This window comes from Laccaria bicolor, genomic scaffold, assembly GCF_000143565.1.
Source record: "Laccaria bicolor S238N-H82 LACBIscaffold_1 genomic scaffold, whole genome shotgun sequence".
In the NCBI taxonomy this organism is placed as follows: Eukaryota; Fungi; Basidiomycota; class Agaricomycetes; order Agaricales; family Hydnangiaceae; genus Laccaria; species Laccaria bicolor.
In genome coordinates this window covers 3410866-3432699 of record NW_001889872.1, presented here as the reverse complement: position 1 = coordinate 3432699, position 21834 = coordinate 3410866, and the positions used below count along the sequence as shown (strand labels likewise).

The 21834-nt window shown below is 47.0% G+C and overlaps 8 protein-coding genes across 8 annotated transcripts; 4 read left to right on the top strand and 4 right to left on the bottom strand.

Annotated features, from left to right (window-relative positions):
• Positions 1-3447: 3447 nt before the first annotated feature.
• Positions 3448-6792, bottom strand: LACBIDRAFT_321428 (uncharacterized protein; the record flags this gene model as incomplete). The annotated part of the gene is made up of 9 exons (XM_001873702.1): positions 3448-3498; positions 3734-4693; positions 4748-4780; positions 4841-5266; positions 5316-5738; positions 5760-6437; positions 6493-6568; positions 6679-6690; positions 6725-6792. The coding sequence occupies 9 exons, from the start codon at positions 6790-6792 to the stop codon at positions 3448-3450; spliced, it is 2727 nt and encodes a 908-aa protein (XP_001873737.1).
• A 661-nt stretch (positions 6793-7453) lies between these two features.
• Positions 7454-8128, bottom strand: LACBIDRAFT_302000 (uncharacterized protein; the record flags this gene model as incomplete). The annotated part of the gene is made up of 3 exons (XM_001873701.1): positions 7981-8128; positions 7777-7928; positions 7454-7725 (listed from the first exon to the last, which is right to left on the bottom strand). Exon 3 carries the CDS (start codon positions 7619-7621, stop codon positions 7454-7456), a length of 168 nt encoding a protein of 55 aa, XP_001873736.1. The 5' UTR covers positions 7622-7725; positions 7777-7928; positions 7981-8128.
• Positions 8129-8232: 104 nt separating this feature from the next.
• LACBIDRAFT_321427 (uncharacterized protein) lies at positions 8233-9755 on the top strand (the record flags this gene model as incomplete). Its single annotated transcript, XM_001874352.1, has 7 exons — positions 8233-8299; positions 8325-8463; positions 8585-8748; positions 8811-8818; positions 8879-8899; positions 9049-9203; positions 9431-9755. The coding sequence occupies 7 exons, from the start codon at positions 8233-8235 to the stop codon at positions 9753-9755; spliced, it is 879 nt and encodes a 292-aa protein (XP_001874387.1).
• A 1834-nt stretch (positions 9756-11589) lies between these two features.
• Positions 11590-12326, top strand: LACBIDRAFT_321426 (uncharacterized protein; the record flags this gene model as incomplete). The annotated part of the gene is made up of 3 exons (XM_001874351.1): positions 11590-11949; positions 12010-12126; positions 12186-12326. The coding sequence occupies 3 exons, from the start codon at positions 11590-11592 to the stop codon at positions 12324-12326; spliced, it is 618 nt and encodes a 205-aa protein (XP_001874386.1).
• A 133-nt stretch (positions 12327-12459) lies between these two features.
• LACBIDRAFT_321425 (uncharacterized protein) lies at positions 12460-14482 on the bottom strand (the record flags this gene model as incomplete). Its single annotated transcript, XM_001873700.1, has 8 exons — positions 12460-12469; positions 12518-13213; positions 13267-13455; positions 13506-13620; positions 13685-13740; positions 14044-14097; positions 14188-14190; positions 14406-14482. 8 exons carry the CDS (start codon positions 14480-14482, stop codon positions 12460-12462), a joined length of 1200 nt encoding a protein of 399 aa, XP_001873735.1.
• Positions 14483-16711: 2229 nt separating this feature from the next.
• On the bottom strand, positions 16712-19338 carry LACBIDRAFT_187465 (uncharacterized protein; the record flags this gene model as incomplete). Its single annotated transcript, XM_001873699.1, is given in 17 exon segments — positions 16712-16985; positions 17044-17111; positions 17127-17237; positions 17290-17353; positions 17411-17462; positions 17478-17493; positions 17553-17682; positions 17744-17801; positions 17860-18133; positions 18191-18315; positions 18375-18426; positions 18476-18514; positions 18564-18583; positions 18633-18795; positions 18847-18961; positions 19011-19032; positions 19091-19338. 17 exon segments carry the CDS (start codon positions 19170-19172, stop codon positions 16712-16714), a joined length of 1665 nt encoding a protein of 554 aa, XP_001873734.1. The 5' UTR covers positions 19173-19338.
• Positions 19339-19557: 219 nt separating this feature from the next.
• LACBIDRAFT_321423 (uncharacterized protein) lies at positions 19558-20284 on the top strand (the record flags this gene model as incomplete). Its single annotated transcript, XM_001874350.1, has 2 exons — positions 19558-19891; positions 19950-20284. 2 exons carry the CDS (start codon positions 19558-19560, stop codon positions 20282-20284), a joined length of 669 nt encoding a protein of 222 aa, XP_001874385.1.
• Positions 20285-20399: 115 nt separating this feature from the next.
• On the top strand, positions 20400-21830 carry LACBIDRAFT_301995 (uncharacterized protein; the record flags this gene model as incomplete). The annotated part of the gene is made up of 3 exons (XM_001874349.1): positions 20400-20691; positions 20748-21352; positions 21411-21830. The coding sequence occupies 3 exons, from the start codon at positions 20400-20402 to the stop codon at positions 21828-21830; spliced, it is 1317 nt and encodes a 438-aa protein (XP_001874384.1).
• Between the last annotated feature and the right edge of the window lie 4 nt (positions 21831-21834).

Genomic DNA, 21834 nt, shown 5'->3' with positions numbered 1-21834 from the left:
ATCAAAGTTGTTTGGCGGATCCGTCCTTCCTGGGGAACTAATTCCCGCGGTCTTGATGAAGTTGATGGAACTTGTGATGGCATTGATGGGATACTGGCATGGGCGCTTAGTGCGTCCAGTCAGCGGCTGTTCTCGATGGTCGGGTCTGCTACTCGAGCCTCCGCGAAGAACATCCATGACATCCTGTAGTCCGCTATGAGTAAAAACGAACGTGAAATGACGACGGCCTCACCAGGGTGGGAACCTCGTCGACCTCAAGTTCAATTCCCCTCCAAACATCAGAATGCTCCCCGATACAGATGTGGTAGTGTTCACCATCCCTCTCTACAGCGTCAGTCAGATCCTTGAAGGGTGAAATATGTAAGTCGCGACGAAGATCAGGAAGCTACCCATCGCTCACGTCATCATTATTGTCTACAAGACACATTTCTTGCAAATTTCTTGTTGAGGTGCACCTGACGGGACTGGACGTGAATCTGAGGCCGTTTCAAATAAGTACATCCTAAGTATCATCAAGTTCGCACGGCTCACTACTCATACCTGTGTCCAAAATTTTAAATAAAAAATAAAAAATAAGGAAGGAAGAGAAAAAAAAGGAAAGAAAAAGAGGATGATATGGCTTACCAAGGAATAGTTTGAGCTGATATTCAGGTAGCCTTCGCGAGCCGGACAGCTTGTGCGAACTCAGACGACGGGACGATGGTTGGTTCTGTTTGGCAACAGCTCTGATCGTCATAGCCACCGAAGTAGTGAGATATTCACTACCGAGTTCACTACTTCAGGCGGCACCTTCCACTCGCTCCGTCGCGCTAAAAAAATTCAAGTTTACTTTCTATACCTATGTAAACACGTATACAAATTTTTACGCCTTTCCATGGCATATTGAGCAATACAGGTCAGTTTTCACTACTGAATCACATGTGCTGCGCTTAGATAATTCGTAAATCACGCGGCTGTTCATCCATTCACCTCTGTGCTCACTGACCTCCAACATCTCCCAGCCTCGCCCAATCCAAGTCTCTCAAACAGCGAAGGAACCCGGTATCAAAGGTAAGTAACATAGTTTTTCATCTCATTGCCCGATATGACGAATGCTCCACAGTAAACAACCAAGGCGGCGGTCAGGCGTACTGACCGCCGCCTCTGAGCAATCTCACCACACACACAGCCCTCGCCACCCCCAAATTTCCTCGTTCAAACCACTTCGGCCATGTCGATCTAACGGCATCGACTCACTGCGACAACTGAGGTGGCGGTCAGTTGTACTGACTGCCACCTCTGACCCCACACACAGCTCTTCTCTGCCCTCCCCATTCTCAAATCACCTCGTTTCAATCACTTCGACCATTTCGGATGTCAACGCACGATCTCATGGCACCAAACAACTGCATACCGCTCCCCTCCCCATCTCCACACTGCAAGCATGCCGGTGCTCTGCTCCCACTGCCTCTCTCTCTTTCTTTTCTCGGCTCCATATCCCCTCCCACCCCTGAACATGAAAAAGCAGCCATCGTGCCTCTCCATTCGCCATCGCCACCCCCGTTTCGGGCTCCCTTGCAGCGAGGCAGGACACGCGGCTGAGTGGGTGTGAACGTGGGCCTCAGTGGCCGTCGTTTACATGCGCCATCCGCTCCTCAGTCCCCGTCCCCGCCATCCTCGATCCGCCAGCTCACTGCGCAGGCCCCCTATCAACTGAGCACCCATGTACGGAAACGGCGCACATCAAACAAGTGGCCGCCACTCACACCAACTCCCCAACCTTCGTTTTCGCGTAACGTAGGCCCAAGTGGCCTTCGTTTAGATGCGCCATCCGCTCCTCGGTCCCCGTCCCCGCCATTCTCATCCGCCAGCTCACTGCGCAGGGCCCGCTATCGACTGAGCGCCCATTTGCGAAGACAGGGCAACTGAGCAAGTGACCACCACCCACACCAACTCCCCGAACCTTCGTTTTCCGACACGCACGACCGTATCACCTTATCTCCCCTGTCCTGTCCAGCGCCAATGCCTCACATCTGTGGCACCCGTTTCCGCAAGTGGTGTCCTCGACTGCGAGCGTGAACGCGAGTAGGCATTCTGCTCGCTTTTCTTTCTTGTTATCTCGCTATTGTTTTAATTTGGGTATGTTACTTCAATTCCATATGAGACATATACATTTACTGACTACCAATTTAACTATTAGGACATTTCTTCTTCCGGTTCCTACTATCCCTTCCCTCACATTCAGTACTTCCACAATCCCTGCATGAATTTCGGCACCTGGCTTTCCCTCTATTTCCGGCACACCCCTCTCCCATCCCGCATTTGGCACATTGACGATGTGCTCGCTTTCGTGACACCTCTCTTTCATCATCATCAACTCCCATTGGCTCGGCAGGTCTTTTCTGCGCTGCCACAAAGGGTTGACTGGCACCTGCCAATTGTATCCGAGAGCTTGTCCCCACTGGTTGCTCTTCACTGGTTACATCTTCACTTCTGAGGCCCGCTGTTGGTAAAGGACGGTTTGAGGTAGGGTATTGTGGTACAGGTGGGGCATGAGTAAGATGTGCAGGGTTTTGAATTATATTGTCAATGTCTTTTCTTGCATTGTATGTACTTATTCGAGTATGCTTTGTGTTGAGTGAATTTGCCCATGCTGTGTAATAAGATTTCAAGTGTTCTATGAGCTGGATGATGACATGAGTGTTATTGAATTTGAAAAGAAAAAGAAAGAAATGACCTTGTAGAAAATAGTCTTCCCATTTGCAAATTCATTCCATTTGTGAACAGCAGATGGCCAGTCAGGACCACCTTCTTTCATGAAGACTGGCTCATTCCGCATAAATCTAGAGAAGAGATTTTTCTCTTCTGTAGTATGAACAGTTAGGATGGCATATCGTGTATCCTGCTTTGATGCAAGGTATGCATATTGCTCTGGCTTGAGTTGAGAATCATATTTCAAAATTCCGCTGGCAACCTTTACAGGATCCGGAACAAGCAAAATTCCAAATACTTCAGTTGTTTGAATGTAAAGATCACCATTGACCCATCATGCAACTGGCTGTGACCTTGGAATTAATTGTCGGATCCTTTCTGAGTTGAGTAAGGACTGCCGTTCATTGATTAACCAAATATCAAAGTGGCCTTTATAGTGCTGACCAGTAGTATTATAGGTGCCAACCAGCATATTATGCCGAAATACAAAATCTTTTAGTCGATTGGCAGTATGACGAGGAGAAACACCTGAATATGGCATGCTCTTGCGAATGGGGCAATGAACTGCACCCTCAGTAAAATTGGTTCCACACCAGCATCGATAAATTGGAAGGCCATTTCTTGCCATGCCAAGGCAGTAGTATAATGGTATCCCAGGAGGATCAGATATTTGGCCAAGTTTAATAATCTCGAGAATATTCTTCACTGTTTTCCAAGTATTGGAACTAAACAGAGGTAAACCTGATTGTGCATCTTTTAAAGGTCCATAGACCTGAAATACTTTGGAGACCAGATCATAAAGCTGTTCTGGAGGAGGAACAACATGTTTGCAATGTCTCTTTATAAATTGAGGATTGGATTGCAAACATTCTCCCCATGTCATAGGTGGGTCTTGGCTTGCAAGATATGAGACAATGCATCTTTTGTCCTCATCATCAGGAAGAAATATTGCATCACGCAAAGCTCGAGAAAAGGTTACACAGAGACCATGGGACTTGGGTATATATATCATATGAAAGACATGGAAGATATCTTTCAATACACCACTGCGAATAGCAGGTGCCCAAGGAACTTCTGTAAGGTCATGAAGAATTTTGACATATGCATCTGCTGCATTGCGATCAACTTCTTCAGCAGAAAAGTTTGCTGTTTGATGAGTAGCAGGAACAGCATTTGCTTCACAGAAATTAATATTGAGACTTTGAAAATCTGGATTGTCTGTCTGAAATACAAAATTGGAGTCCATTTCCAGTTCTGCTAAAGGATCAATGTCTGATACATTACTAGAAGAATCAGAGGCATTGGGAATTGGTATGGTATTGCCATGTTGAGCAGGGATGAATTCTGGGACAAATGTCTTGACTTGGCTTCTTCTGCAGACCATATTAAATGGTGTTTGACCAAATAATGAAAGAGGTTGCTCGCGGTGCAAATGTATTTTAGCACCAGGAACATAGATCTCTTCAACCTGAATGAGTACTTGTGTTTTTGTAATATTAATCCCTTCAAAGCTATTGAATTGAGCAGGTGAGACAATTCCACAAGCAATAATAGTAGTGCGATCTTCATGAAAAACAAAAATCTGATCTCCTGCAGGAAGTGCATTTGCAAAGTTTACAGGAACTGGGATCCACAGACTAGTTAGCTTCTCATAAATTTTAAGAGAAGCCCAAGCATCAAGTGCAGCATATTGAATTTGTTCATCTGTAAGTGGCCCAGACCAATCTGGACTAATTCGGATATTGAGATCCTTGGGAAGAATACAAGAAAGTGTTTTGATGCATAAGTCTCCCAGACTAGCACGTGCATCACTAACAACATTTTTCTCTTTTGCTAGTCGTCCTAGATCAATACCTCCAACAAATGGAGTAGAGGATTCACTATCTTCTTGCAGATTCTTCAAGTCCAATAAAACATTTCTCCTGACTTTGAGAATTTGAGAATTTGCCAAAAATGTTGACAATTGAGCAGGAAATGATCCATTGGCAATATGTTCACTCAACTGTATAACATTGTCAATGCATAATCTGCATTTCTGTAAATTTACAGTACTAACCTGAAATATCCATACTTCATTACCATAAGCAATCTGCATGATTGCAGTTTTTCGGTGATCAGGTACACCTTGTCTTCATGCTGATAGATCAACATCCCATTCAGTATCTAGGCCAACAACCAGTTTGTCCCCATCAAGATGTGAGAAGGTGTCAATGAAGCTAAGAATTGCTGAATTGATTTGCGTAGCTGTTTGAAAAACTTTAGGGATACATCCAGAGGGAAGTTGCAAGACAGGTAGGTCACCAAGACTGTTAACAGGTCGTACTCCTTCTTTAAGGCTGGGGAAGTGTCGTTCAAGCATTGGCTTGTCTGCCAGATTGTCTGTAAAGATTATGCGAGGAGGTTCAAGACCAAACAGTTTAATAGAATGATTCATCCGTGTAAGTGCAATATCAAACTGAGAGTGGGCTTTCGTTGGAACAAGATCACAGATTCGTATTTCACCAAATTCATTAGTCATAGTGAGAAGGCCTGTGAAAACAGGTTCACCCTGGATCTTCGCAATTTGTTTGGTAATCTAGAAAGCAAATGTAAGAAACTGAGAAAAAAAAGTAGAGAAATCTAACCTTGTGTGAATGGTCAATACCCATACCACGAGATGATAATTGAGCAGTATGTTGATCAAACTCCTTTTCATGAGCTCCAATTTCTCTATCATAAATATCCTGACAGTATTGGCCAGAGGGTGCAGCACTTGGACTGGATTCAAAGGAAAGAAAAGGCTTGTATAATCCACTGTCACGTTCAAGAACAGTTTGCAAATACTGAACTTCCAGCATATCATGAAATCGGTGGTGAAGAACATTTAGGCTATCTGCAAATTGTTTGGCTCCCAAGCTATTTTGAAAGCAGCAACGCATGATAGCAAAAACCTGCTTTGAGAGACCACTTCGTTTACTAAGGTAGGCAGGGAATTGTGCAGCAAGAGGCCTAGGTAGCTTGGCTATGACTAAAGGATTGCAGCTTGAGAAAGTGTGGACAGGCTTGCACTGATTGCATCTATAGCGTACGCTAATCAGATAGTATGAATTCTCAAGATCAATTATGTGGCATGGCATCTGACAATAACCATGGCGAACCAATATCCCAGAACAAGCAATAGTACTTGTACCAGATGTATGAATAACAGGGCAAGGGATGCGATCAACAAGAAGCAAGGGATCCCAATAGAAAAATCGAGGGATCAAAAGCTGCTCTGGAGACAAAGCTTTTTGCCGAAGATAGAAGAAAGAGTCAAAATGAGGCAACCAGAATGATTGAAGCTTCTCATAAACCAAGTGTTTAGCTGATCGCCCTTGACCTTCTGTCAAACCCTTGAGATACTCAATTTTTTTCCAGAATGCATCCAAGACCAGTGATGGCAGTTGCCCAGAAGTTTCACCATCATCCTCAGTAAAGTCTCCCTCAGCACTTGCAGCATCACCATTAATCCCATTGCTGTTGCCTAGTCCAAGAAAATTGTCCAAATCATCCTCACCTGGTGAGTCATCCAATTGCTGTAAAGGATCATGTGCAGGAAGAACAAAAGTCTCAACTTCCTCATGATATGTTGGCTCTGATATTGGGTTTTGGTCTGATGGAAGAGAAACTGGCACCTGATCTGGGACTGCTGCAACTGCTTGGGAAAGAAAAATAGGAGCAAGTGGCTGATGCACATTTATCCCAGGTTCCATATGCACAGGCCCATCCTAGAAGTATTAGAGTAGTTTATAAATAGGCAAAAATGCAATATTATTTACATACCACACTCTGAACCTGTGTTATTGACCTCACAGCCTGTTTCCGAGGTCTTCCAGGCCCTCGATGAATTTCTGTAGTGCTTGGTTTATTGTTAGTAACTGAAGTTGTGGCACTGTGTTTGTTTTTCGACCCTTTTGGACGGCCACGACCACGTTTGATATTTGTATTTTCAGCAGGGTGTTGACTGACCAAATGAGGTAACTAAGACAGTACAGTAAATACCAAAAGGACTTACTTGTCATCAACAGGCTGATTTGGAGCTTGCAAGTTCATGGTATCTGTGTTTTCGGGCTCCTCCATCATTCTTTTGTAAGATTTTCGAGGATTTTCAATGCTAGACAAGCAGACAAGCAGTGTTGACATTGGATAATTGAAAAATAAATTCGAAGTACATTTAAACTCACAATATATGCAAGATATATCTTCTGAGGTCGCGTTGAACAAAGGGGCAAGAAGAAAAGACGAAGATTGGAGCTGCAGAGCCCGAGGCTGCAGTTTCAAGTCATGTGCGGCGCATGGCATGGTTTGCCGCGCATCGGCATTCCAAATTGGAAGCCCATGTGATCTTTTCAAACTCCGTTCAGTAGTGATCAGTAGTGAAGCACAGGTATGGGTAGCGACCCCGTTCGCACGACCATAGTAGGCGCTCTGCCCTTAAAATAACCTCGACCGCCAGCAACTTGCATGCCCAAGGCATGCTACGCTTTGGCTACGTTAATTTTCTTGAAGTGTTGAACGGGTCGTCGCCGTAGATTATATAGTGTTGCCAAAGTTCAGTTCAGTTCAGTTCTTTGGCATTTTTTGAGAACCGAGAACTGGACTGGACAGGCTCCGGGCAGAACTGAGGACCGAACAGGACTGAAGTGGTAAGAACCATTCTTTCCGGTTCAGTCCGTTCAGTTTCAGTTCGAACGCTGAACTGGCAGAAAAATGAATATTGCCTCCATAAGGGGGATTAGCAACTCTAGCATCTAATACTTAATAAATCTACGTTCTGGGTGAGAATCGGCCTCAATTGAAGCAATGAGGAGGCGCGTTTTATAAGCACACTGGAGAATTTGCACCCAGCCAAAAAGAAATGGCTCCAGGTGTACGTTGTAAGGTATCTGAAAACACCACTCAAAGTGCCCATTTGGAAGCTAAAGAGGAGCCCTGAATCCAAGCTACAGAGGAGCCTTGAATCCCCAAATAATCACGCACGAGACACGCGAGGGTTGAGAAATCTTTCACATTTTTCTGTAAAATGTCACTGAGTAGGAACATATGAGATAGCATAACTGTTCCTACATTAGGGCTGGAGCATCGGAGGTAGCATAGTTGGCGAGAATGTTGTGTTGATATCGATCTCAAGATTCTGATATGGCGTTATCTTGAGTGGTGGTACATTAGATGGAGTCGGGTGGCAAGGATGTGGGGGAGGTGAGAAACACATAGCGAGTCTAGGGCCCGAACATTAGAGAGAGAAGAACTGGATCAACTGGCTTAACTTACTTTATCACGAAGGGATGCGATCCTCACTGAGATACACGGGGACCCCTTGTCTTGAGGGGTGACAAACGAACTGGACTCGAGGGAACTGGAAAGCAGCAGTAGGCGAGGGGAGACCGAAGGGCCACTGCGAGCTGGTCTGTCGAAGGAATCGGAAGCGTAAAGGCAAGTGGAGTTTGGTTTGGGTGAAGGGTGTTGATCGAGGCCTATATTGGACGTGAGAAGAAGGTGCGATGGGAGCTAGGTTTGGATGGAATGTCTAGCAGCCCATCGAAAGTGCTGTTGGTACAGTGCCTGGAGGCTCTTCAACCGAAATTGGGCAGTAAGTGGTATCTCCACCTCGACAGCCGCCGATGTCGTCACCCAATCGACTGGGCTTGCTGGACACAGTGTTGGCACTTCCGAGAATGCTTCCGTGATGGTGCACCGCATGTTGAATTTTGAGTACTACCAATGCTTCCTCAGCATCCCCACGTCAAAATTCAAGTTTGTTCAAGGGTCGTCGTACCAACTCACAGTATAACCTCAACACCTGCAAACTATGTGCCATCCGAGTCATATTGATCTTCCTTTTACTGTGTCCTCTTCCCCTTCTTCTCTCTCCAAGTCGAACTCTTCTCATTCACTCACTCTTCATGAGCGACAACGCGCCCCTCGACAACGTCTTCACCATTAAACATGACACAAAATGTGCCAGAGGCCCATCATTGCACTACCATTCGTCGTTTGAGGAGATGAAGGGGGAGTTTAGTCCATCCAGGGGATTTGAAAGTGAGTGTGACAAGAGCAGATGGAACAAATTGTGAGGCCTTCCGAATCTATCAAAAGACCAGAATCGTTGGTGTGTTGCGGGTTGAATAAGAAATAGACATAAACACAACTCAATACTCACATTTCTTAGCCAATTCTCAACGAAAAAAATGTATGTTCAGTTCTTGTTCAGTTCAGTTCGAACCGGTTCTAATACAGTTCTCGAAATTTCTCTCATGCCCGAACTGCGAACCAGAACTGACTACCATAGCCTGAACTGGAACTGGAACCGTAACCGAACTGTCCGTTCGGTTCTGCCAGTTCGGTCCGAACCGATGGTTCGGAACTGAACTTCGGCAACACTACGTAGATAGAGGATGGAGCGAGGCGCCTGCGGCCTGTGGGGGGGTGATGTGGTCTAATCGGCCAGCGGCGCATGCGACGACGCCTAGCGAGGCGCGCGTGGGTGTCGTCCTGTCAGTTCCAGACAGATCGACGGACCACGCCTGGTGTGGGCATGGGGCAAAGAGAGCCTTGACTCGGGCAAACGCGAGGGTACGGAGATGATATTCAAGACAGACAAATGAAGTACATCAGGGCATGTACAAATGTAGCGAAGTCTCTTTGTACTTACTATCCAATGTGTCCGTGAATAGCGCAAACTCAACATGAAGTTCAATCGATGATTCTGATTCACCTGTAGGCTGTCAGGCGCATCCAAGGATCTGACTGACGCTGTTCAGAGGGAGGGTAAGCACTGTCTTGGTATCGGGGAGAATTATCAAGGGGGTGCCGGTTGGGTGCCGGGATTTAAATCAAGGACCGGACGTCGAAATTATCTTGGAAAGATCCAGCGGAGCGAGCACTGGCAGGACTCAGGACTGTTTGCCCAGCCAAACAACCGGTCTGGATCCGGAGAACTTGAAGGCTTGGCGTTGTTATTTCTGAATTTCAACCTTGTTTCAACCCCCACTTTCAAACTCCAAATGCAGTCGGCACGTAGGGTCATCTATTCCCTAGCTCAATAGTAGTAATTTGGCCTGAGTCACGTTCAACACGGGAAATTCATCGCGAACTGGTGATCACTGTACTTTGTCTGTATCTGCTGACAGCTGATCTTGAGCTGATCAAAGGTTGGTCCCTGTTGGCCGGTCTTACTTTCTCCACAGGAAACGGGAATAAATACCGCTCAGTTCATGCGTTTCTCTCCTGGCGTGTCCAAGGGTCTGCGTTTTGTGAATGAGACCCAGGACCATTCAGAATCTCCTCTAAAGCACAAGTATCGGGGATGCAGAGGAAATGAACCTGACACGGTCAGAGTTCCAGTTCAGGCTCTGCTTGATGTTCAATACCTGAGGATGCAAGGATTGCGGAATTAGAAACAACCTGATTGAATATCTTGAAAAAAAGTATTGGAATGTAGGCGTAAGGTCCCATCTGATTACCCTTACCGCCGTCCTGACCCGATACCACAGACATCGCCTCTTATCAGTCTGGCGATGATCATGAAGGTGAGCTAGAACAGGGAACACAGTCGGTGGGGCTACGTGTCAGTTGGACACGCACTCGGAATCCGTGATTTGGAAGTCTGATGACTCTTCCCCTGCTGATCTTTCGTCTGCTCACCTTAGTATCACAGTCCGCGCGTACTTGTCTTATTAAAATCATGGGAAGCTTTCCTCAACTCGATGGACGGCTCCGTCCGGGAAACTTCGCCTCTTCCGCGCCGAATAGTTTACAGGACACCTCGCATTAGTCTCTCCTTCGATATATGTGAAGTCGTACCTTGGTTCACGATATATGAAACCTCGCATAGGTAACGTTTCACGATGCCACAGGTGACTTTCCTCTGACAACGTTACCCAGGGTGTGAGAACATCATAGTTCGTTTTCTGGCGGCACTGGGCTAAACAGGCCTGTACTTGCTCAAGAGCTTTGCAATTTTACCCGGTCATTTCCTGGTTCTCCGAAAAGGAAAGGTCGTGCTCTCGTATTTGCCCATAACTTTACGCGAGGATGGTCTGAAACCAACTCTTCTTCTTTCTCTTGGGGAAACCATCTGGCTGTTGCTACAGTGGAACTACATTGACCCATCAACATTCAGATTGAGGTTATACTATCTGATTCTTGCGTCTATACAGGCCATGGTGTTCGACCTGGTATCGTGCGACACTTCACTACTTCGAGGGCGTATTACTGATACGCCATCACCAGTTAGGGAAATCCCAATCTTAAAGTTGAGGCACGAAGTTTGCACCGAGATCGGGTGTGCTACCAAACAAAGCGCCTGTTGATTCGGAACCCTGAGGCTGCGCTTGCCCTGGGCGTACTTTCCAAATTCTTTTTTACCCCCGAGAAATACATTTTCAGTTTCTTCGATGCCTGGACAATCGAAATATACTCAGTGACCCATACCACAAAGAGTTTTAACGTTTCTTTGACATAGTAGTCCCTGCTTCGGCATCAATTCGGCATCTCTTCCATTGTGATATCATAAAGGGACTACCACTCTTTCCAATCACCTCTTGCTTCGTTCTACTTCCCTATGTCATTCTGTTCCGATTATTCTTGCGAAAGGGCCTCCCCATTCAACGGGTACCATGGTGATTCACTTTGACGCGTATGGGCCACTCGGGGACGCGCGCCCTTACTTTGTGGCCATAGGACCCTGAGCCGCTTTGGCTCTTTGGACAATGCGCGACAATGCGCGAGCGCAATGGCGCGCCTTTGCGTTGACTATGGCCTTACATCTGGCCTGCTATAAAATAGCCATGGGCCAACTCCATGAGTCCCAGACAATTTACCCAAGCCTCCAAGCCACTTGACCTCATCCGCCCTATACACTATCACTACTAGGTCACCATGTCGGCTATCTATAACAATCCCCTCCACCCTCCCATCCCCTCCACCTTTCAATCACCATTCAACGCTCTAAGTGGCGCCGTCGTCTGTTCAGCCAACGCGCCTCCCTTCGTTTCCCCCTTCCGCCGCCGCCTCCCTCAAATTCCTTATACCCCTTCGAGTAAATGGCGCAACGTTACCGGACGCACGAATTTGGTTCATTCTCCCGTACATTTTGATTATCTGGGGTACACAAGGCAGGGTGTACCGATGCGCGAGCTGAGCACGCGTGGCGCGCATGCGCTCTCGAGCATGATCGTAGGCGCGACCGATCAAGTTTTTGTTCATACAGGACTTTCGCGGATCACGCTCTATATAATCGTTAGTCTGAGCATTTGTATATCAAGTCTTCTTGTAACTGACCCTTGCTCTTATTTTTAGTGGCCGGGATATGAGCATGTCGACTGGAGACGCTCAATAGAGATCATGGTCAATGGCCCCATGACACGCGCACAACTTGGAGCTGTTGTTGCATCGAACTTTGCTCGTTTTATCGAGGTAAATACTTTGCTCTTTTTTCCTGCTAGAACATTTTCTGACTGCCTATTATTCCACAGATGACCCGAAATGAGCGATCCACCTGTTCTGACTATAAAATAGGCACATCTGGTATTCTCTTCGAGCACCTTGTCCTCGTTGGACTTCACAACGTCTTTGAAGACGCCTGGCAAGCGGATGTCGCCGTTGATCGCCGCTGAGCGCTTGCCTTACATGTAACCGGATTCTACTAATTATTGGAACTTTCCTCGAGCATCGCATACACATTAATATTCATCACGCACTTTTTATACCACTTGTACATACTCATCGCATTACACTGTAGCCAATAGCTTATTTCCCCCTGCATTATTATACCACTCATCAATATAGATTGCCACGCATTTTTTACCTCCGAGATTGCGAGCCCGAAGCCAACCGCGAGAGTTGGCGTTCCAACAGCGCAGCAGCTTCCAAACATCGCATGATTGTTTCATATGTTTTTGGGTCTCGAAATTCTCCGTTGCTTCCATTAACTTGGCTTAAGAGTTGCGTGATTCCAGATATATTCGGAGTCGCGGTTTCCAAAGCATTCAGAACAACAGTAAGGGACGAGGAGGATGGGTGCACCGAAGAGGGGCCAAGACTGCCCGCCTCCGATGCGGATTCCCAAGGTGCCGACGACGGATTGGGGTGAACTTGCCGTGTAATCTCGTTGGGAATAGTCCGATCGGATTGGCCAGGGTAACCCCCAGTATCCGCATCCGAGTCCTGATCCTCGTCTATCGAGTGAGGCGACAAAGGCTCCGGAGTTACGGGATTGGCTGAGGGAACCGCATCTTGGAAGTGGGTATCATGGATAAGTGACGGTGCTCGCGGACTCTGCGCGTGACGATCAATTGAGATGGTGGGCATGTCCGTTGGAATGATCGTCAGTGGTTCGGACAGGGCTGAACTAAGAACCGGTTCTCGTGTTAATCCCGACGATAGTGACGGCGGTATCCCAGCTTCTGCGAGACGTTGTTCCCGTCGAGCCCTCACGTGTTTAGATCCACGGGCAGCATAACCCACAGGATCAATCTTCCTCATCTCTTCAATTATCCAATCCCTGATATCAATACAACAATCAACTATAGTACCTTGGAACAAATCAGTTCTCACCTCGTAAGTTGCACTCCGGTATCCTTGAAAATTCCCTGTTTGACAGTCCGTGGTCCAATTAAGCCCTTGGGGTCTTTCGCCATTTGGTCCAAAACGAGCTGACGTTTAACATCGTAACTGAGTTCTAGTGTCGTCAACCGGCTCGCGCGGAGCCCTAACTTCTTCTTTCTCCTTACAATCGTCGATTCACTAGCAGGAATGATGAGAAACCCAACGTGATGTTCAATTCATGGACGGACCTCAATGTAAGTCCATGTTCGCTGGCAAAGAGCTGACTCAGCACCTTCTTATCCGTTATTCCTTCGCGATGATATTTTTTGAGCAGTTCAGCTACCTGGGGGTCGTCGGGAGGTGCTGCAAAAATTGTAAGAACTAGCGTCAGGGCCCACGATGAAGAATTTTGGCTGAGCGCACTGACGCCGATCCTTGTACTGATTATTTCCCTTCATATTGTTATTATTCGGCCCTCTTGTCCTAAAAGAGCCTTCTGGTGCAGACATTTTCGGTGGGAGCGTTTGTGAAAGGCGATTTGATGTGTTTGGCAAAGAACAACCACGACGTCACATGATTGAGATGATTACCCATTATTTTTGCCGAGTCGATTTTCACTGTCCCATTCCAAAAACTTCGCCAAGGGACTAGTTCTTCGGTTCAAGTCTTACGGTGGCGAAAAACCTAGTCTATGAAACTCCGCGCTTAGTAGAAGCAAGCAGTTGATAAGTAATTCATCTCGTTTGCATCTCGTCGCACGACTCGCACCCAAGCTCACACCTTTACCCGTTGCAGTTCAAGGGAACCTCCTTCGCATTTGTACCCTCAAGCTCAGTCCAGCTAAAAATACCATCAAATCAGGTATGTTCATTCATCTACAAATATTCACACATCCACATCCACATCTCCGTCCCGCCAACTCTCGCACACCAACTAAAAAAATTAGACATCCACGATTAAAACGTTGAATATCCGGATCTATTAACCAAAGCGTCAACATACACTCCCAAAAAAAGAAGAAATGGGGGAACATTCAATACCGACCTCAATTCTTGCAACACTTCCAGCACGGCTGGCCGTTCAAGAACGATTGACGTGCGGTCCATCCAGGGCTACAACTTAGCTTTGCGGTAGTACAACCACCGCACTGTGCGATTTGGGCAGAGACTGCGAGTGGGGCGAGTGGGGCGAGGAGGAGGAACATGACGGATAAGATGATTTTCATTTTGATTTGGCTTTTAAGACTGAGGTAAGTGAGTCTGAGTTGTGCTTGGTGAAGTGAAGCGATGTTGTTTTCAAACTGAACTCATGCGTGCCCTTTTATACAGAATTTCCTCGGAGGCATTGGCAAGCCATACCGGGATGCTTGGTCCTTGGAAACGAAGCAGAAGTTGCTCAAACGCGGAGCCCGTTATCCCCCATCTGTTGGAAGTCTTCGAAGTGCACGCTCAGACTTGACTTCTTTAGCTTCTAACGTTTCATCGGTACTGCGCCATGTTGGACTTTGAGGCTGGACTGCTGAAATATTGTTTACCCGGGAAGGTCGGGACACTTGTATAGTGCAGGAGTTGGTTTGCCGTCGGTTCCTTGCGTGATGTATTATCACGTTGCGACAACTCCTCGTAGTGCCGGCCTCCATACAGCTACGTTCAGATTATGGAGCTCCCCGTAAAGCGGTTACCTAGATTCGGAAAATCTTTTCACATCTTCTTACGGGCCCCGACTCTCCGCGGGGCAATGTGTAAGTAGTGGCTTCCGTTCAGTACACCCCAACTCACGACTCATTGGCGCAGTTTTATGTCCAGAACACACCCGTTTCGTATCGTCAGAAGAATACGAACCTAAGAAAAACAAATAAGAAAGGGACAAAATATTGAGCCGGAAGAAGTGTTAAATCAGAGAAACAACATAGAACTTGAGCGGTTTCTTTACAGAGGATTTCGCTTTCGTTCTAATCCACTGAGGTTCTCAAAAAATCATGAACCATAAAAGGAGCCCGAACTAACATCTCTTCCCCTAAAGCAACCCGCATAACCGCACCGCTGCTCGTCCCGCATAAGACGACGCAACGATCGGCGTCACCACTGGGCAAAATTTCTTTTTTTTAAGGCCGCTACTAGCAACGGCGCGACACGTCCGCAAACCTTAAACAGCGAAGGTCATTCATCAGTAAAGATGCATTTTGGTTTCCAGAGGTTTGAATTTATGTTTTCTGGCAAAGAGCTGAGGTAAGTAGTACCTCCCATCCGTTATTCCTTCGCGGTGATATTTCTTGAGCACTTCAGCTACCTGGGGGTCGTAGGGAGGTGCTACAAGGATTGTAGAGTTAGGGCCCATCATGAAGAACTTTAGACTGAGACGCCGACCCTTGTACTGATCCTTTCCTTCATATTTGACGTGTTTTTATTTTTCAATCATTTTTCATCCATTTTTTTTGTCTTGTTGCCGAAGGGCGTTTCGGCGTTGTCCGTTCCTTTTGTTGTTGCCCCATATATATGGATGGCAATCACCTCATTTTATTTACCATGCACACTACGAAACGAGCAAAAAAAAAATGAGATAAACCACTTCTAAACAACTGAAGACTAAGTCAGGAAGGTATGAGGCTGACGGATAGTATTTGAGATGTGATAAGACAGAGCTCAAGGCTGCCAGGGTGCCAAAAACGTGCTCCTCCATTTTTCATCTCATTTTTGACAATCTCAAGGAGGGTGGGTTCACAGTAGCCAATTTTAGTTCATTTTTCACTTCACTTTTGACGTTTTACGTCTACGAAATTGGACAAACAATGTATTAAAAAATGGCTACCGCGTGGGTAGTATTTTTTTAAAAACACTATGGGCCTAGCAAGTTGCCCTGGAACTCATCATTCATGTCCCATGGCTTAGTTGGTTACGGCGTCCGACTGTTACGGCAAGAAAGCTCGCAAGGCATCGGAAGATCGAGAGTTCGAGTCTCTCTGGGACAGTAACAGGGGTTCTACGTTTTTTTTTCCAACAAAATCTTATTTCTTGGACGACTCTGGGTCTCTTACGCCTGGCTGCCCAGGCATTTCGGTGTTCGATAGTGCGAAACATCGGGGAGAAGTGGTATGTAATGAGTTGAACGGAGTGCTTCAAAATAGTGCTCCAATGCTCAATCACACTAGCTAGCGGTCGTTATCCTAAGTCCCTTCGGACTTCGAACGAACTAAACGTAGGAAGAAAAAAAGTTAGCTGGGTATAATCCCAATGTATGAGAAATACATAGCGAACATTTGAGTTTATGGTCTGAGACCAGCATCGATTCTCTATCTCTGAAGTCGACTTTGCCTGTCCTGGTCCATTATTACGCTGGTATCCAAGTAGTGTACAGAGGTTAATTACTCGTTTTCTTGCACCTACACACGTAACGTATTATGATCACCCTCCACCTTGAGCTTCTCTTCATCATGCCTGACATCAATCGTCTACAATCAGCCCATCAGCACATGGCATACAAAAACATAAAAGGTAGAAGAGAAAAGACGTACTGATTCACTGGAAGGTGTACTAACATCAGCAACCTCTCCATTCTCCTTCAGAAGCTTCCTGTTGAACGCTTCTGAGGCGACGACTATGCAAGCGGGGGAGACCAGGTCAGAGAATGATAGAACCCAGAAAAAGACCAGAAACATACTGCTTGACTCTCGATACATCCTATCAATCTGCTCCAATGACAAACCCCGTGTTTCGGGCACGAAAAAGTACCTACCCACCAAAACGTCAGCCACTTCAGATAGAGAAAAAGAGAGCAAGAGCGACATACGCAAAAATGAAACACCCAACACAGGTGCCTCCCCATATGAAAAAGACCTTGACCCCCAGATTCGCAGTCTTCACGTCATTAACGCCCGTTGTTGATTTGTTCACCAGGTAGGGCGTAGCGTATCCGATACCAAAGTTCCAAAGCCAATTACTAGCCACCGCTAAACTCATGCTCTTTGCGCGGACAGAGAGGGGCTGGAAGCGGGCTTAACACATCAGGTGTTGTGTGGAAGCTGAGGAGACTTACAAAGATCTCGCCAGTGACGACCCATCCGACTGGGCCCCAGGACGTCTCAAAGAAGGCGATGTACCTAGAGACAGACAGCATCAGTGATATGCAGGTGTAGTATGAGACAAGGGTCACGTACACGCAAACAAATGCGATTAGCACACGTTGAGCAGCCAAGTTCACAGAGCCGTCTGCCTGTATGTTACCTGCAGTGACACCGACCTGACAAAAGCGCGTTATAATCAAGGATAAGGGAGAGGACGGATGACGGGGGGGCTTACAATGGCGACGATGAACTCGCAGAAACACATCCCAGCAGCACCGATGAGCAATAGCCTACGACGACCGAGTCTGTCAATGAGCTGCACGCCGACGATGGTCATAGCAGTGTTGACGACGTCCGCGATGATTCTAGAGATATGGCGGTCAATCAGTCAGGGCGGAAAGGCATCGAAGTAAGGTGATAACTCACGTTATGATGAACGGATTCGAAATCCCCGATGCCTTGAAGAAAGTCGTGCCATAGTAAACTACCACGAAGTCTCAGCAAAAGAGCGCCAGCACAACCTGAGATGAAGAGAAACATACAGATAAAGTTTATCCCCGTCAACTGCTGCCACCCCTGCAACATAATCCCAGTCCACGTACGGAACCCATTACGATCCTCGTTATTCCTGAAACAGTCCCTGTATGAGCCTGAGCTATGAGCCATCTCAATGGCCAGTGCGTCCGAGATCTCCCTGCACTCTTTATCGACCTCTTCTGCATCGGCGGGTAGTGTCATCAGACGACCAAGGGCAACGCGGGCGGCGTCTGTTCGGCCTTTCAGGAGGAGGTAGCGGGGACTTTCTGGGAGACAGATCTGGAACAAAAACGTAAGGATGAGGCGACGATATGTAAAGTTGACAAAGACACTGACCATTCCGAAGGTTAGGATAGCTGCCCACGCAAATTGCACGGCGATGGGAGTTCGCCATGAAGAGTGGTTACTCCTGTCTTTTGTGGAGTTCAGGACGATGGCGGCCAGCAGAGCACCGAGGGTGACTATATGTCAGAGTTAGACGTGACATCACGAACACACAACGGGGCTGGGGAAGACGTACTGGCTAGTTGGTAGAGACCAACAATGAGGCCACGAATACTTTTGGGTGCACACTATGAAGGAAAGTAAGTGACGAGCTGAGAGGAGCCAAACTCAACGTACCTCTGATTGATACATAGGCACGAGACACGATACAATCCCCTAATAAGAAAAGTCAAGCCGTGACAAGTTTGGCTCAGAGTCAACATACCACACCGAGACCGGCAATGACTATAAGGGAAAGTCAGAGATGAATGTAGTGGTCAAAAATATGACTCACCTCGCCCAACAATGAACGTCGCCCATTTGGTGTCCATCTGCAAGCCAACACCAAGCACAAAAATTCCACAAGCCGACACAATGCCCCACTTCCTCCCAACCATGTCACCCACAGGATACGAGAGAAGAGCCCCGAAGAAAGTGCCCGCAGACAAAATCGAAACCTAGGTGGGGGGTCAAGACCACGATAGAGGCTGACGGAGAAGAAGGCGTACGACTAAACTGCTGTCGTTCGTTGGCAGGTACCATCCTATAGAAGAGTCATATTTTCCGAATGTCTCCACCCAATCGCTCATGGCGATGACACCACCGATGGTGCCGGTGTCGTAGCTGTTGAATGAATCAGGTCATGAAGTGTTGGCTAGAGCACACGACCCACCCGAATAGAATGCCGCCGAATGCTAGAAAATACGTGGGGTCAGATGCAAGGTGATAAACACAGATGACGAGGCTACGCACCGGCAAAAGCAGACATGATAATTGCCCAGAAGAGGGACTTTGATTCGACACCCGCACCATTTCCTCCAGGACCTCCACCCATTGTTATAGTAGTGTTGTGATTAAAGAGTGAAAGTATAAGCGAGTAGTCCACCTGGGGCTGCTTCTGCTCGTGAACGACAATTAAAGGTGGGCGAGGTGGCTGTCGAGGATGCAAAAAAAGTCAGGGAACGCCCAGCTTATGTAGCCGAATAAGAGACGCACTAAGCTAAACTTAGGTCAGCCCGACATATGTTTACGCGTCCGTGTTTGCCTTTTGTTTTTTCTTTCTTTCTCCAGCCCAACTCCAGCCGAGGGCATCCGAGAGTTGGAAACACCGCCGGTGATCGACGCCATCAAACACCGCCGGTAAATGCCTATATCACGTGAGTCTTCAACGCGGTCACGCACGATCACCTCCTGCAAACAATCATCGCCCCTCTGCACCAATGCGCCTCATAACAGCCTTGGAGAACTTGCAAAGACACCCTGTTCTACGGAAGCTCACGTTGAATGATGTGGTCCAGTATGCAAGGCTGGTAGGCCATCTCAAAAACGACATCTTGCTACCTCAACCACTCGAGCAAACTGATCCTGGCGTGCCTCCTGATGTTTTACCCTTGAGCCTCGTAGAATTTTTGAGCCTAGCCCTAAGCATTAAGCAAGAGTTCATTCAAGATAGCTGGGATATCATGAAGTATTACATCTGGGAATGTACAACTGTTCCCCTGATACATGAAGACTTCGAGCTATTCAGAGAGTTTGGTTGGTCTCGGGGCATCGGTATGTGCCAAATTACATACGGATAACAGTATTAGGGATATTTAAAGCTTCTTTATAGCTGTGCTTTCGATCTACCCTCGCGAAAGTGTCTGTGCAACGGTGGGCTGTGGGAATACACGGCCGTTGAAGAAAGAGACTAGCCGTGAGGTTGTTGTTTATACAACTGCCAATGGCGTACAGGCTGCATGGGCCATTCACCTCTACTGTCCTGGTAAGAGCTATCCTGTTGACCTCCTTGCACAACTGCTAAATGACCCACAGAGTGTAAAACTGACTATCACAACAACTTTACTGTCCATGACGGAGAACGCACATACTACGAAGAAGTCCCACTTTACGTACAGGTTGGCGAACATCAATTCGTCGAACAGAAAATTGTCCGCACCTGGATAAACAATATGCTCATTGCGTGGTATAATTAATTCTTTCAAAATCTTGGAGGTACAAAAATTACTCTAATGCCTGTTCATCAAGGGTATCCGCCTCAAATGCTGCAAAAGCATACAAAATGAGCCTTGGAGGTACATACCTCAAAGGCCTGAAAGACACCGGTTGGCAGTTTGGGTCTCGTTTAACGACGGAGCACGTTTGGGATGCCTTTGTTATCCTGTGCTTGATCGAAAACAAACAACGTGAAAACCAGTGCCTTCAGGTCCCACACACGGGTGCGCAAAAGGATAGATTTCGAGACGCGATGGCAGAGAGGAACCAAGACTTTGTATTAAATGGCCAACCAGGTGTCGTAGACCATGCATGCGACAAGTGTTATCGAACCTACATGACGGCCAGCGGCGAAATTCGTAAGTTCCTTCACATAAATAACATTACCTTCAAGAAAACTCAACGCTGGATTTAGGACACTGCCATCCTATCGTGGGAGACGGGCTGAGCATAGGTCGGCCCTGTTGCGCAGTCTTCGCTTGTCGCGAGCCGCTTCAAAATAATCGACATCGATACTGTAAAACTCACTTCAGCCAACATGACGTTTGCGCAGTCATGCTATGCGAGGAGCCCATCAGTGGAGCTGATTCGAAGACATGCTCTGACCCAGAACACAAGGAATTTGAGCGCAAGAACAAGGAGAAGGGCGCCTCAAACTTTATTCTTAAAGAGCGCTTCCGACACACTCAAGCATCCCAGCCAGTCGACACACTTGCCACCCAGCAAATAGACCATGTTGACGATGTGGAAGAAACAACTATTGAGTGGTTCGAGGTGGACGACAATAGCAACACCATCCGCCTTAAAAGTCGAGCAAACCCAGGAACGGTGGGCACAGAGGCCGATACTGCTTTACCCCCTCTGGATCCGTGTCCTTCCAAATCAGCTGCGGGCAATCGCGTCGCAAAGGCCCAGTTCTCGAGAAAGAGAACACACAATGAACAAACTCTTGTTCGGCCATGTGGGATTATTTACGCGCGTGCTACCATGTTTGGAGCGGAAGCAGTCTCCAACTTTCTAGTATGTCTCGCTAAGAAGTTGTTATTTAACACCAGTAGATCTCATTTCATTTGAGCAGGTCATGGTGCAGAATGCCTTTTCAATTCCGGGAGCAAAGAAACCCGAACATATATTCTACGATACCAACTGTCTTGCACGTCAACAAGCAGAGAAAAGCTTTCCTTGGTTCAAAGGAATTGGCATGTGTGTCGACGTTTGGCATTTCCTCAACAAGCACCAAACAACACACCAATATTGTCAGGAAAACTGCAATCCTATTCAGTTTCCGGAGCTTCTCGACGAGTTTGGCAAGTGGTTTTTTAATACATCTGTTGCCGAGCAGATTAACGCCTGGCTGCAAGGGTATCACTCCATTGTCCGGGAGATGTTACCAGACAAGTTTGACTTTTTTCTCGACGAGATGATCATGAGACGGAATGTCGAGCATTTGAAGAAGTTGGCAGAGCAAGGACATAACCCCCGCTCCTTAGATCACTAGAGTT